The sequence below is a fragment of the Helicoverpa zea genome, chromosome 11 (assembly GCF_022581195.2).
Source record: "Helicoverpa zea isolate HzStark_Cry1AcR chromosome 11, ilHelZeax1.1, whole genome shotgun sequence".
Lineage (NCBI taxonomy): Eukaryota > Metazoa > Arthropoda > Insecta > Lepidoptera > Noctuidae > Helicoverpa > Helicoverpa zea.
Window position 1 is genome coordinate 12,813,740 of NC_061462.1, and position 16,828 is coordinate 12,830,567.

The 16,828-nt window shown below is 38.6% G+C and overlaps 1 protein-coding gene across 1 annotated transcript in view; it reads right to left on the reverse strand.

Annotated features, from left to right (window-relative positions):
* Positions 1 to 16,828, reverse strand: part of LOC124634394 (high-affinity choline transporter 1) — a 33,166-nt gene that overhangs the window by 3,598 nt on the left and 12,740 nt on the right. The window contains exons 5-10 of the mRNA XM_047169963.1: positions 9,179 to 9,322; positions 8,658 to 8,812; positions 8,275 to 8,404; positions 7,739 to 7,937; positions 7,410 to 7,544; positions 2,457 to 2,729 (exon numbers count right to left, since the gene is read on the reverse strand). Coding sequence (XP_047025919.1) covers positions 2,457 to 2,729; positions 7,410 to 7,544; positions 7,739 to 7,937; positions 8,275 to 8,404; positions 8,658 to 8,812; positions 9,179 to 9,322 — 1,036 coding nt within the window. The remainder of the gene's footprint in view (positions 1 to 2,456; positions 2,730 to 7,409; positions 7,545 to 7,738; positions 7,938 to 8,274; positions 8,405 to 8,657; positions 8,813 to 9,178; positions 9,323 to 16,828) is intronic.

Genomic DNA, 16,828 nt, shown 5'->3' on the forward strand with positions numbered 1-16,828 from the left:
ATGTCATACTCAATTAATGAATCATTTATCGTAGTAAAGCAGCCAGTCCAATTTCTATAATTCCAAAAATCATTACATCATCGAGATAAACGTGTTCCAAATAAGTAGACAATGCAGTAATGTGGTGCAGCATCATACAAGTCGTGATACACAATCACTTTCCCGTCATTACAAATGATTGTGAGCGTCCGTCTGTATGTCACGACTCCCAGCTGATGTACCGAACTGTCGATGATTTACTAATGGACATTTGGTGATATACCTTCCCTGTGTCGAATGGATATGGATTCGATTTGAAAGCACTGTTATATGATATCTACCGATTTCAGTTAATAGGACCGAAACCGAACATGGGTAAGGTTAATCCTTATTTATGCTGTCTGTTTATAGCCTAGTACTTGAGAAAGAAAGTAGGCTACTTTTTACCCGAATGCATGTAGTGGTTGCCCCTTGACGAGAGCCAACGAACAGCTAGTAGTTAATAAAGCTTGTCTCTACCCCTTCCGGAAAACAGAAAGAATGACTAAACGTCATAAGACTAAACCAGTAAATATTCGAGTAGCCATAAACCTAGAAACCCTAATAGCTAACAAACAAACTGAACACTCAAATAACATAACTGTCCAAAGTGATAATTATATTATTTCGAAATATTCCTCTGCATTGAAGTTTTAACACCACTGTTATGACACAGATTATGTAATTCTTTTCATTGTAATTATAATCTGTGAATGAATAGATTCCAATAGCTTTAATGACACCGCTATTTGGGTGGCCGGTGATTTAAAGAATTATACGAATTCGTTTTTATAGCACACTTCAAGCATGAATCAAATTCACTTTATGGGAAACTAAACTAACAAAGACAGCATTAAAATAAAAGCCCTTTTTCTGACTAAGACTATCATCCTTTCACGAAATAGAATATACATGTTATTATCCAAAGACAATTTACCAATGCTTGTAATTTAACCGAACCATAAATTACCCAGCTATTGATTATTTTGCATTACTCAAAATATCCAATTAATTATGAAAAGCACTGTAGTTAATTATTACCAGGCGGATGTCTAAAGTTACTTTAAGATGCTAGATCCCACAATATTGGCCTCATTACTGCGACCCTCTTATTCCCTGAATACGTAATTCAGAAGGCCTGAGCTGGCCTTAATACGGGCCACTCATATGACGGCCCAACAAGACGTATGTAATATGTGACGGATGACAGACGCGGCTAGCTCAAGAGGTACTTCATGAGGAAGACAAGTTTAAAGATGATGAATAATATAGATAATAAAGTATAAGAAAAGGAAAATTTACACAGCAGATTATTTTTTGACTCAGATTGACAGATTCAAAGACAAAGAAAATATTGAATTGAAATCGAAGGAAGAATTTTCGTAACACCAATAAGAGGTTTTTCGTGGATGTCTAAAATATTTTAAATACACTACAGTAAAGAGCAACTTCAAGAGTGTTCAAACTACGTAAATAATTTATGCCCTTCAAAAGCTCTGACCCACTTCGACGAATATTTGATAACTTCTCAAACATTTTGAGGCAACGCTTTCCTGGACATAAAGTCTTTATTCGTTAATAATTTAGTTGACGAACCCTCTATAGTAAACTTGTTAATTTTTACCTGGAGTATTATCTCAAAAGAGCATATTTAAGTATTTATATCGGTTATGTCAATACAGATTTATCCCGTCCATTCCCGTTGAAATTGGAACTGAGCTAACGTTTCGGACCAGAATATTAAACACGGGATGGAAGCTATATCCGTGCCGGGCATTATTCTCTCGTTTTATCTCGAACGAGAATAACCTGTATCAATAAAATATAAGCTACATCCAAGATAACCGCTGAAACAATCTGTGTTGTGTTTACGAAACTAGGGAAGTAGGTACATAGGTAATGGTAAAAAAATACTGAAGTTTTAAACTATGTACACAATAATATGAAAGTAACCTGTTAACAACAAGAAACATCAACAACATTTTATGAAATACGCCACAAATGCAGTAACATCTTCGTTTTGGAAAATATAATTCCATAAAGTGTGTGTCTGTTAGAATATTACATATGTCGGCAACTTCATAAAATACTCGAGGTACAACAAATTGAATCACTCAATTTGAACGAACGCGAACGATCGCTTTTACGATATTACGTCAATAACATGATGTATCTGAGTGTGGAAATTGAACAATGGTTAACAGATTTCGAACAGTTTTCAGATTACTTATTCGTTTATCTAATAGGATAAGAGCTTTTAAACTAACTTGATTTACGTGGATGACTGGACGATGAAGCCCGATTTGACATTTTTTTATGAATACTTAAAGTAACCATACCGATTTACTGGGGGTTGAACCCAACACCGATAACCAACCGATAAACCTGTAATTGAGAAATAAATAAATTTTAAAAAAAGGGAATCAAGATATACTCACACGGAAAGCCACGATATGAACGCCAGCGTGAACAGCGACATGGTCATCGCCATGGTCCTGAAGGGGAACAGCTGGACTTCATTCTCCGCGTCCCACCCCGGGTAGTGTATCAACGCCGGCAGGCCCAGGAGTTTCTCCCCCCCGGAGAGGCGCACCAGCAGCGCCACGATGTACGCCGCCAGCGAGCCGTACGTGTTGCAGTGCTTCTTGAAGTGCACCACCATCAGCAGTTGCGGGAACAGGATCACGTACACCAGGTCTGAACACATTGACCTGGGGAATGTTTGGGTGTTAAAACGGTGCTTTTTGATGAAGGCTTTTTAAGACATCTTGGACTGGATTTCTGGGATTTCTATAACCACATGCATTTTGTGATTTGCTTATTAGATTGTAATTTGACATTACTTGTGTGCAGTAATGTAAATTAGGTACAATAACAATCGCGGGAAAGTAACATATAGATAATTTATTCACTTGCAGTACGCCGTTGAATAAGCAGTCTTCCATAAATTAAGAATAAACGAGAACTTTCAGAAGGTATGTAGATGTAGGTACCTATATAGATGAGCTAAGGCAACATTAGCGAAACGACACACTTGAGCAATATTTGTCACCTGTGTAATATCAAAAGCTGCATCATAGAATTACCTAAACGAAGAGTAAGATGGCGTCATTAACAAAAACCGACACATCGTCGCGATGACATTAATATCGACGACAGTTTAATGTGCGCAAATCATTCCGTATATTCACTTAATGCTGTACCTAAGCCCTAAATGTTTTAAGTTAGGCCCATTGGTCATTGAGCAACTTTACGTTCCTTTCGACGCACACCACCCATGAGGGTAATTAGAGCGTCGGCCCTGGCATCATCACGACCCATAGATTGCGCGTCGCGGGTTTATGATACCATCGAGTGATGAATCGATGCTCGGGACCAACACAGCATATAAATTAAAGCTAATAGGTGTTCCAATATAAATCGTGCGCTAATATAAATTGGTGCAGTATTGTGTAATCTGTTTAATTGGGCAGGATAATTGTTTTTTTGAAATGGAAGCAGTGCAACTTAAAATATTGTCGTTATTCGTCTTCGCGGTTTGTTATTTCCTTTTTCCTTACTGTGGCTTCGTTTACTAAAGCACAATACTGTAAAGCGGCTCAGGGACCTTGTAAAAACCGTTCTTTATCCACAAAACAGGGGAAAGAAAATAAAGCCACGATCACTGCGGCAATTTTCTATGTCTTTGAATGCGGTTAGAAATAAAGTCCGGTTAGCGTAAAATTAAAAGTAAATGAGATTTTTATTTCCATTTATGTTCTGCTTTATTCGAACGATTAACCTGAATCCTTATTATTGAATGAAACTAACTTGCAATCTCATAAATAAAACAGGGCTTACTGTTACGAATTATTGATTAAAAGTAAAAATGAAAACAATTTGAAGCTCATTAAAAATTTACTTAATTGGGACTTGGACAGACAAACGTAACTTAAGTGTTCTAAAACAATATTGAGGTCAACATTGTATACGATCTCATTTCTCGCTACAAAACCGAAGCCTGCAAACTTCATTTCCCTCAGCTCAGAACTGCTAAGCCTTTAGCACATAAAATTCATAACAACAGTTTGACGATAAAGCTATTTGAAAAACAAACAAGTTCTTTCTCCGCCCGAGGCGAAGTAAAATTAGTTGGGTTTAAATTTTCAATCCCCTACGCCGCGCCTCTGCAGACTACGGGATCCAATTTCGATGCAGGTGTGAGCAGAGAGCTCAATCGACCGTGCCCCTTGTACCCTCCGGAAATACCTGTAGGGGTGTAGGGGCAAGTGGGGGCGAAGTGGGGGTGAACAGGGCTGTACCGAGCGCGAATACAATTACGAATATTCCGTCTGCATTCGAGCCGAGGAAATCTTTTTCAAACTATCGATTTTCCTATTTATAGCGCTGCTAGGCTTAGTTCGAATAGTGGTTGAGCTGCTCTGGTATCTGTTTCGTTGATTCAGTATTTTAGTTTCTCTTCATAAATTCATATACGGTAACCTTTTTTAAAAGCAGTCATTGAAATCTATTCAAATTAGGAGAACTTTGAGTTACAATAAAAGTCCATTATTGAAATTGGGCTAGTAATTTTCGAACAACTACATGTGTGTTATCAGTAAATTGATTCCGATACAATTTATGAAACCCTTTTGTTTTACCTTACCAATATTAAAGTTACAATGAGCCTAAATAATTTAAATCTAAACTTTCTTGATCTGTATCAGACAGAATTATATTTATAGGCTCGGCCGCCCCTGCATGCGGGGTGGGGTTGAATGGGGGTGTTTGCTCGTAGTAGTTCGGATTAAGTTTCAATTAGCACTCGCGCACAGATGTAACCGCTCAGTAGACTGAAAATCGCGAACATTCCTGGTCTTTGCTTTGTCTTCTCACTACAAAGATTTAATTGGAATCTACAACGCTTATTTGAACTGAGAATGTGTTTGAAGTTTGAGGGCATTGTTTTACTTATTGGATTAGGTGGATTAGAAATCCTAATATTTACATTACCTTATAGTGTATGAAAATGTGTCCTGACATAGGCATAATTTATTAGTCGTAGCAAATGGAAAAGGTTTATCTTACATTACATTGTACAATACTGTACTTCGAAATAGATTTTAGATTTCTGCCAAAACTGCACTGATGTGACCAAGTGTTCAGTAGATACATAAGGTAGGTTCATAGGTTTTGGTGTACTTAGAAGTGTGAACCAAATAGGCATATATCTCGAAGGTCCGTTGCATCAACTGCCCAGCGCAGAAATAATAACACCATCATGCAAGCATTACCCTATTAGTATAATGGTCGATTATTATATATTTTCGGTATCGGCCATTAGCTCCTCGGCGAGTGGCAATGGCCTGATCATGGTAATCGATGTGTGCAACACCATCGTCCTATGGTAACTGTGAACTGTTGGTTCGTCCGTCTGTGTCCTTACAACACTAATCGCGTGTACCTAGGTATGTAGAGTGAGGATAAAAGCAGTGAATCACACTGACATCTTGTCCAACCTTAATTTAGTCAACTGCACAGCTATTAGCCATCAGAAGAAGAAGTTAACATTTTATTAGCAAATCACCGCGCAAGGGTATAAACTTGTAAATACAATGGATCCCTCACATCTATAGGTGGAATACATAAAGTACTTATGTATGTAGCTACTAGCTAGTCTTTGTGAAAAAACACGAAAAAAAACATTCATTAGTTAGAGTTGAGCTCATCACGAACAGACAGACAGACGCTTTGGAGCAGTAAGCCGAACCAGTGAACATGCGTAGTTCATGAACTAGGTACAATATAGTGCGTACACTCATATGATTGCGGCGGCGGCCGTGGGGCGCGAGCAGCGATCATTGATTGCGACACACTGCTAATGACAAATAAATGTTTTCTGTGTACCCTCAGCTATGGCACTTGAGACATTGACACTAAATGCTTCCATAGCTGTTAAGTACCCCATACATAGTACCGCTTCAAGTAACTAAAAAAAAAATCTACAATCTCTTCCTACATAAGTATTAAAAACAGAAAATTTTGTAAACAATGAATCATCTCTGCAGGTCCTAGCTTTCACATTTATAATGACCCATTATTTCTTACTAGCTTCCGCCAGCGGCTTCGCTCATGTGGTGTGTTCATAAAAAGTAGCCATTCCAAATTTAAACCAAATCGGTCCAGCCGTTTTTGCGTGAAAGAATAACAAACATACATCCATACATTCTCACAAACTTTCACAATTATAATATTAAGTAGGATACTAAGTTATATCAGTTATGTTTAATATGTGAACACCATAGCAATCGGGCTGCCAAAGGCAGAAGTTATTCCGTAATTAAAATGAATGCTTCTTGTTCCTCCCTTGCATTAATCTTTCAGAAACTTTGGTGAGTTTGTTGTGGAAGTCCGCCATGGTTTCTAACAAATTAAAACAGGGGTGGATACGTAGATGGCATCGCATGGGGAAATACCAAAACCGCGTCATAGTATATTTTGTTAATGATTTAGTTTATGCCAATATTAATACAAATTGATTCTAGCTAGTAACAAAACGATGTATTCTACCATTGCCTGGTTCTTGATTTAGGCACTAATATTTGTAAGTTATGTAGTCTCCACTACAGTACCTACTTATTATCCTAACGAGCAGTCCACACTTCATATTCGTGTCTACAAAAAAACATAACTTTAATAAAGTAAGGACCATTACCGAACCCTCTAAACTTGTAGAATATTTATGACGCACAAAAATAGTGAAAGCCTTTGAATATTTGAGCGAGCATGCTCTTGCGATAACAAAAGGTACATAAAGCGATGTTTGCCGGAGGATCAAGTGGCGAATACTTGGCGATGTCAAGAGGGTCATGCGAAGAGGGCAGGTTGCGTGAGGGATGCAAATCGAGGACTTGGTTAGAAAAGAGGTGTCTTTTATAATGAGCCGTAAGATATGTATAATAGGGAGCAAGTTATGAAAATAAATGTTTTGTAATTATAACGTATTAAAATATTTGAAAACACTCTCAACAACTAAAACTGAAAGTGACTAGATATACTATAACTCAGCATGGCAAGCGCATATTTGGTCGCCTTACATACGCATCATAGCAATCTGTTTAAAGCGTTACTGCTATTCATGCGATGTCAGTGATCCACGCTACTCCGTTTAATTTATATCATACTACCTATTCCACACGGTTTCACCCACGTCCGCGAAAACTTCTTCCCGTACCCGGATAAAATATAGCCTATGTTCATCGGGGATAAAGTAGCTTCTCAACAAAGAAATAATTATTTTAATCCGTTCAGTAGTTCCGGAGCCTATTCGCTTTTTAACAAAAGCAATCAATTTTTTTTTGTATACAAAACAATAACTTTTCTTGGCAGTCGGGTAAAAGTGGATTACTTACCAGAGTCCGTAGATGGAGGGTATAGTGAGCGCCATGAGCGTGGCGAGCGCGCCCACGATGAGGATGGACACGCGCATCACCCAGATGATCTCCATCTCAGACGCGTTCGCGCGGAAGATCAGCTTGTACACGTTCCTGTGGGGGAGGAGCTGGTGGAGTTCTTCGTAGCACAGTAGTCATGGAGGAATCAGGAATAATAGAGGATTCCTCATGATTGGGATAGGCAGTCAGCGGTAGACATGCTGATGTATTTACTAATCACGGATTTAATTTACGGAGTTCTATCAACAGAACTCCGTAAAATATCAGAGATCTTCAGCAAAACTGACCTGGCAAACATAGAGCTAGCACTGAGCACACTGGAGTCAGCCGAAGACATGACGGCAGCTGATACGGCTCCCAGCCCGAAGAACGAGACGAAGTCGGGCGTGAGGTGCTGCAGCACCAGCGGGAGGATCATGGACGTCTGGTCAGAGGTCAACTCGCCTTCAGGTGTCAGGTCGCCGCGGTAGTCCGTTTCGTTCCACGCTACATTGTGGATGAGAAAATGGTATGAGTTTTTGGTCAAGGAATTTTCGAATTATGAAGGAATAACGTAGGTACGATTTTAGGACTTAAAATAAATGATATTAAATTATCATTTATTTTATCATTTATTTTTAGATAATTTAGCTTGATTTTATCTTATGTCATTTTCTGAGCAGAAACTATAACAGTTAAAACTTCAAGTTGTTCAGCTATAAGTATCAGAAGATTCAAGTAAAATGACGTACAGGCTAGAAAGTTCAGAAAATTCTGTTATTTAGCTCCAATATTTGTAAAATCCTGTGTCTACATACATTATTATATCTTAGGAGTGACTTACCAGTGCCCTTAGCGATAGCTCCGATGAGCACGGGCGGGATGGCCATGAAGATGCAGCCGATGGCAGCTACGTACGACAGGATCTGCGCGCGCCCCGCAGTCTTACTGCTCAGCACGCGTTGGAAGTATACCTGGTTATAGGAATAGCATTCTATAATGACCCAATAGCTAATGAAGGAAGGTTGATGGTGGGAATTAATAGCTAGGACAGCTCTATAACGTATCCAGCTTAAAGCGTTAGATCGATTACTGGGCAAGGTATTTAGGTATAGGGAAGGAATATGTGATAAAAAATGGAGGACTTAGGATCCCCTTAGCTTATTGTGAACTTTGAGAGTAAAAAAAATCGACGATATTTTCTCCAATGAATAAGTCAGTGCGTACCTGCCACGGGATCCCTCCAAACACGAGCAGCAAGCCGTAGTCCACATAGAACCAGTAGTACTCCGGATCTACGTGCCCTATCCAGTCCACCTCCATGGAGCTGAGCGGCTTCACATGCTCGTTAGCCCACGCGAATGGAATGCACATCCATAGACCTAGGAAAGAAAGGATCTTGACGTTGCTGGTTCTTTAAACTACTATTGATATCCCACTGGACACCTTTTACACACGGTCGGTTAGCCCCACGGCAAGCTGTTTATCAGCTTGTAATATGGGTGCTAATTAACTGCATATAGTTATATACATATTTATAAATAGATAGACACATATAAAAACACCCAGACCGCAGCCAACACACATGCTCATCGCACAAATGATGATCGTACCGGGGATCGAACCTGGCATTATCAGTTCGTCAGCCCGGCAATGGTCGTCGGACTATTGCGCCAACGAGGTCGTTATAATTATTATTAGCTACTGTTATAATTATTTATTAACACAGCAACTGGAGGTCTACTCACCTATGAAGATACAGAACAGCTGTATGACATCGGTGTAGGCGACGGAGTAGAGGCCGCCGAACAGCGTGTAGAACACCGCCACGCACGCCGAGAATATCACCGACGTCTTTTGATCCATGTCGATGATCACCGCTAGTGTTGCTCCTGTACATTGTCATGTCCGTTTATAGATAACCCCTTACTACGTTTAACAGGGGGGTTCAATATACTACATGTATATGGGGGGTTTATAAGAAAGTACATAAGTAGAGTACATCATCTCCTGAGCCTTTTCCCAACTATGTTGGGGTTGGCTTCCAGTCTAACTGGATTCAGCTGAGTAGCAGTGTTTTACAAGGAGCGACTGCCCTATCTGACCTCCTCAACCCAGTTCCCCAGGCAACACAATACTACATAGAGGGAGTATATTATGGACACGTGAGTGTATTTTGCCTCTTTTCAACGTAATTTCATTTTCGAGACCACACAATAAAATTATGAAAGGTAACGAATCCACCAGTTTTGTCATTATTAAAATTTTAACCCCCTACGGAAATTAAACACTTGTACCTACGCACTGATTGTGAGGGTACAAATATTCGTCGTCCTTCATACAATATTCATGTAATTTATTAGTAAACATACATACATAAGTGCTAGTTGAAACAAAGGCATTCATAAAAAAGAAATCCGAATCAAACAACTTTATGAATAAATGAATGTACAGTCCCTTTATATAAACATTGTAATTAATAAAAACAGTATGGACAAAAATTGAACTGTGAAACTTTACTCTTTTGTTACAAACGGAATTTTAATCATGTCTCTGAAATATTATTTGGTTACATTTTACATTTGAAACAATAACAAAATTATTTGAAAACAAGTAACAACAAAATAACCATTGAAATATTTCCAAAATGATTAAATATGTACTTAAAAGTTCGGGTTTTATTCTTAAAAATATCCAGAGGCAATTTTCTTAGCCTGTATTTGGAAAGCTATGTCTTAAATTCGTCTAATTATTTCCCCCGGCACGCCATTAGGAGCATTACTTGAATTGTTCACGAGTCACTCGAGTCCCTACAATTAACTCAACTATTAAGAAATTAAACACTCATAAATTCTGCATGCTTTAGGTAAATTGTTTCATACATATTTTTGCAAAGTCACATTTAGCCCTGCCGGTGCTGCGGGATTGTTAGAAAGAGCTACAAACAATCCCGCAGCAAATACATAATGGGCTTAAGAAGGAACATGATGGGTATTAGTCAGCACCACGTCAGCACACAGCGGGTCATTGATACCCATAAAAATATCATAATTTAGTGGCATATAATAAAGTACAAAAGTATTTTCTTCTATTTATGTTGGTTTATAAAATACTGAAGATACCTGTCGTTCAAAAGCAGCTAAATAAATGATGACATTATAAAACCATTTGAGAGCTCAAATCCGGCTCTTCCAAAAATAAAGGCTTCGTTCCGTAAGGACGGGCGCGAGAGTCCGACCTCCCCCGAGGCATATTGATCCAGCACGAGTTACCGAACTGACAAATGCCACACCGATATTAACATATTACCTATACCTAGTTACGTAAAGAAGACTTTGATACATTTAATATAAAACGCAATTTTTAATATGTGCTGATAGACTGTAATTGTAGTTAGTGAATTCTAGCACAATCGCAAACGACACAAATAAAATCCACCAACTTTTAATCAACTTACCACAAACACAGCTAAACTAATTATTTATTGAAGTCTGAAACGAAAACTAAAGCCATCTAAACTTTAAGAAAATAATCGAGAAAGACAAAGTTTGTCTTTAAAATGTATTCTTAACTCAGGCTAAGTTAAATTAACTTGGGTTTGCTCGGCAAGGAAGTTGATGATCCGTTAACAATTGAGCGGTTAGCTAAATAACGTTAAGTGGTGTAAGAACGCTGTAAGTCAATTACAGAGCTCAGGCCGTTATCCGATTACTGAGGAGCTGAACAAACCACCAGCCTATTTACTTCACCGTTGCTGAAATGTCATGACGTTAGTACTCATTTCTTTTTCTACACTTTTTTCTTTTGCATTTTGTTTTTCTAAAGTGCACTTATCGACAGAAATAGAGATTTATGTATATTTTAGCCGTAATGAAGATAATTACTCTACTTCATTCTTTATTGCACACTTAATACACGAAACAGAAATATCAAATAACATACGAAAATGTACAACGGTGAATTTAACCCAGAATTGGGTTCCCAGCTAACCTGAAAGCGATAGAGAGATTTGAAAGAGGTAATTTTGTAAAATTTCTCAAATATTTCTGGAGAAACATTGGGCGCAGACATTCAGGTCATCAGCTAGCGGTGCAGTTCTGAACTGATTTCTCGATCTACGTCACAGCTGACGTCATCATCCTGCGCCTGACGTATGTCCCTCCTCTATGTGTACTCAGCGCGGGAATCACGACAGGTGCATGAGTGTTCGCCGTTTATAAGCACGCATATTGATTCTAATCGCGACCTTCAGTAATGCACCCTGTTATTGCCTCCAAAATCAATGTTTCGTAGGTAACAGTGTTTACCGAAACATACCTAGTTGTAATTGTTCTTCGATAGCTTTTATAGATTTAAAATATTTTTACATCTTTCTAGAGTGAATGGAGGATTATCTCATATTTAATCAAGTGTACGCTCCTTATCTATAAAATGAAATAGGTAAGTAAGGAAGAACTTGAAGTGAATATTAACTTATCTATCTAGTGCAGAAAACCCTTTGTAATAGGAGCTTATTTCTAACCTCATCTGATACACGATACAGAATTTCAAGACACACTGGTGTTCCCTTCAAAGTTTCGGAGGTCACGGGCGAATTTGATATGTGCCTGTAATAAGGCTAGCCTTAAGCGCGGTCACCGTCGTTAACGTCCTAATTAACTTGTTAGATCTAATGGTGCAAAGATAACAGGGACATTCCCATTATCTTTATCTTTGGCTTGTAAAGATAACGGCTCATACAAGTTTTTAGATTATTTCTGCAATATAAGCTTTTTATTTATTATTAAGCTACCAGCTCGACGTTTGATGGACATTGAGAAGATAAAGAAACATTTTTCCCAAGATAATCATATCCATTATGCCTGTATGGGTACACCTTTATCTTTAGGGGAATACAGGCGTAGGTAATCCAATTAGAAGATATATATTTTACGTTATACGACATGCAATTTACCACAGACACTAGCAGAAATTAATCGTCAGTTTATGCCAAAAGGCAAAACTGACAGTTTCCTCGTCCAAAGCAAACGACGTGAATACTTCGCTCGTTTTTAATTGGCTCCCAACTTGTAGGGGGGACAGTTAGTTCACGTGCGCCGCCTTGTCAAAGTCACAGCCTCGGGTTGGTTGACGCTCTGACAAAACAGTTCGCTTGACAAACGACAAGCGTTCAAAGGCCTGGCTTCAGGACATCGTTTGATATTGTTGACCTATATTGGAGAAGAACAATGTTTTCAGGGAAGCGAAGCCTTTGTGTCCGACTTAAATGTTATTTCTTGCTTTTAACCTGTGAACCACCTTTTGTTTCGTGTTGCTTTTACACCTATTTGAAGAATACTCTTCAATTTGCTACGACTTCGTAAATCGTCATTCAATATTTAAAGAACTCAGTGTTTACGTCAATCTCATATGAAATTGCGATTTGAAAATAAAATACGCATATAAAAACCTGTCATTACGCAAATAACGAAGCCTTTTCAAGACAGACTTCAGCAATAAACGATATGTCCCAGAGTAAAGCAGTATGGACATAATAGGCGACAAAATGTCGTACCTAGGTATGCCCAATATACGAGGCCTACATAATAGATGACTCGAGGGGCGACCGCCGTCGGACAGAAAGCGCCGGGGGACAATCCACTACCTCGGATAAAAGTCCACCGATTTATACTTGTCTAGCTGACTTCTGATAAAGGATGGTGTATTTTGGGAACAGATTGAAACATGCGGGAATTTACCGCATTTTCACACCAGCGGATTTTCCGTTCGGTTTTTTTGAGCGAAAAACAGCAGAGAAAGAAAGCTGCTGTTCGTTGCTAGTGTGCTCTCCATTTTGCTACGCGCGACGCTTAAACTCCACCAGTGTGCAGGCAATTTTACACTGTATTTATTGTGTGTTATTACTTTTACAGTGATTGCGTGAATAATTGGATATTGCTTAAATAGTGTGATGAGCACATAATCACACAGTATTAGCACAGAGAAAGCTAAACCAATATAATTTAGAAACTAATTTACTGTATATGTATTCATGATATTATGCCTGCTTCATTAGACAATCCTATTTGAAGTTACAGCTTATATAATCCGCATAATACATAATGTATAACATACACATACGGCGTGTCACATCACATCGCACGCTATAAAATATTACCGCGGGTCTGCCGCACATAATAATGTGCTATTTTTGTACCTGTCACGCGGGGAATATTCTAGTAGCTGTCTGATGGAGGCAAATGTTGAAATATTGGAACTGCGAAATGAAAATGTAAAAGTTAAGTACAGCTCGTGAAAACCCAGAATTTTCGTTAAATTTGAATGTAGATATGTAACTTTTAATTTACCGAATAGTTAGTCAATAAAAGTAACTGTAGGTATATTTAACGATCATAGTAATTAAAATTAAATTACAACGATGAATAATTGTTTCACCAAAAACATCCTAACGCCCGTTTAAAAATCAGTTTAGCTATTAATCGATTTTATAAGAGAGGGCCGCTACAACGCGTTAATAATTAGGTAACCTCCCACCCTCCGACACTGAGGATATGGGGGTATCCTCCCAAACCCGTATACCTACAGGTAAAGCCTATATAAACCCACCTTGTTATTATTTATATTATAAATATGTTATAGCAATATTCAATTTCACCGAGTCATTTACATTTACAATGCCTGAAGGTAGAATTCAAATTCTGCTAATTATTGTTGTTCAAATATGTTTAGCTGTATACTTATTGAACATATTAATTTCTGATTTAGGTCTTTGGAAACAAAGCCTAATGCACTGTACTTAGAATTCTACTAAGTACAGAAAGCCTGAAACACGCAATGTCGTAATTTGTATGAAAATAGACAAATATTACAGGCATTATAAAACATAAGTACTGGGTGTCCCATAAGTCCTTTGAAATCTAAATTTCGAATAAAATTTAAATGGCGCGCGGGAATGGCATGCGGGGTGCGGGGATAGCATCAACGGTCTTTCGGAATTCATTCACCATGGAAAGTTTTACCGGAGCGGACCGTGGTTTTTGTGTGCTTGATTTTTATCACATCAATGATTCGGCCACCATTGCGCGGCGTAAGTTTAGAGAGTATCGCAATTTGCGCTCGTATAATGACTGTCCCAGTGTTCAAACGGTTAAAAATTGGGTTCAACAGTTCGAGGTGACTGGATCTACAATTTTATTTTGTTGAATAAACAACGATCGGGCCGCCCAAGGACATCACGGACGGAAGACAACATCGACGTAGTGCAAGAGTCAGTTCGTGAAAATCCTACTCAATCCATTCGTAAGCGTTCCAATGCATTAAATACACCCAGATCGACGTTACAGCGCATTTTAAAGAAAGATAAGAAATTACCATCCATAAAAAAATCTGTTAATACAGGAACAAAAAGATACGCCGCGCAATGGTGGCCGAATCATTGTTGTGATAAAACTCACGCACACAAAAACCACGGTCCGCTCCGGTAAAACTTTCAATGGCGAATGAATTCCCAAAGACCGTTGATGCTATCCCCGCACCCCGCATGCCATTCCCGCGCGCCATTTAAATTTTATTCGAAATTTAGATTTCAAAGGACTTATGGGACACCCAGTATTTAGTATTTGTGTAAGTAACCATGAAAGGTTTGAACTTACTTTGTTTAACTCACATCACCATTCATCATCCTACGAGCCTTTTTCCCAACTATGTTGGGGTCGGCTTCCAGTCTAACAGCATGCAGCTGAGTACCAGTGCTTTACAAAAAGCGACTGCCTATCTGACCTCCTCAACCCAGTTACCCGGGCAACCCGATACCCCTTGGTTAGACTGGTGTCAGACTTACTGGCTTCTAACATTATTGACAACACACATCACCATTGACGGAATGAAATTATGTTAATACGTAGGTACTAGCAGTTTCTCTCGGTTACACCTACTGCCAAAAATGCTTTACACATGCTTTTAAATACTTAGTAGCTGATATCCTATATACAGGATAATGATCGACGGTCACTCGCCATTCCTGACGGTCAATTTGACAACTAAACAAATTATTGACTGTCCAACCGACTTCTACAATCGATGGTCACGAACGTAACTATAATAAAATAGTAGGCTCCACCCGTCTGACATTTTACCATGAAAGAGTTACAAACAACAAAAGTAGCAAAGCTTAATCAAGACTCGTGAAAACCACTAGAATCGGCTATGTACTTGCCATGAACCTGTTTAATTCAATTAACACAACAGTAAAGTCGTGGTGGCCTAGTGGGTAAAGAACCAACCTCTCGAGTATGAGGGCGTGGGTTCGATTCCAGGTCAGGCAAGTACCAATTCAACTTTTCTAAGTTTGTATGTACTTTCTAAGTATATCTTAGACACCAATGGCTGATATAAAGGTAAAGGAAAACATCTTGAGGAAACCTGGACTATAAAGTCTGTAATCACCAACCCGCATTGAGCAAGCGTGGTGATTAATGCTCAATCCTTCTCCGTGTGAGAGGAGGCCTGTGCCCAGCAGTGGGACGATAAAAAGGCTGTAACAGTAACACAACAGTAATTCACAATAAACCATTAACCGCCATTAAATATTGAATGAGACTAGGTAATGTTCAGTGGAGGCGGGCTATAAATTATTCAGCCGACAAGCCCTCTCCGCAACCGTTCAATATCTACATAATTTACTTAACAAACGGTATCTGCCCTCTGACTACAAACACAATATTAAGCCTGTTTTTATACCTAGAAGATATGTATAACACGAAGCCTGTAGACATACGAAACGGTAATGTGTTCCAGGTAAAGAGTTTTTCTTGGTATTTTCCATCGATAAACTAAACCTTTATGTAGTAGGTACTAAGAATTTCGTACCAGTCAGCAGTCTTACGTGCGTGTCACAAATATTGCGAATATTTAATTATAATTCTTTTTCTCAGGGATCTAACTTATGTAACCATTTCTTTTCGATTTTTCTTTGAATATGTTAAGCTGTTCTTAATTAGTAAACCTCGCCATTGATTTCGGTAAGTCCCATCAAGCCTCAACGAAGTTTGAATGGGCTTTATTCATGTACCTAACTTTTGCTTCTTTGAATGACAAGTAATTCTGAACGCCAATTCTGTAGAAGCCCACAATGTATGAAGTACTTACAATGAAGCAAGTACAACATTCACCACAATTTGACGTAACATTGGTGCCAGTTTGGCTGAATCTTACAAATTGTCAAGTAACGTAACTTACGTTATATGTGTGTGTAAATACATACTGCTGTATGTATGTATGTGTGATAGCATTAGAGTAACAAGTTGGAAGCAAGTAATTACTTAGAGGTAATAACTTTCCGCGCCATCATAGCCGCGGCTGTTGTGTTATTTTTACACGCTTTTTATTAGCTTCACCTG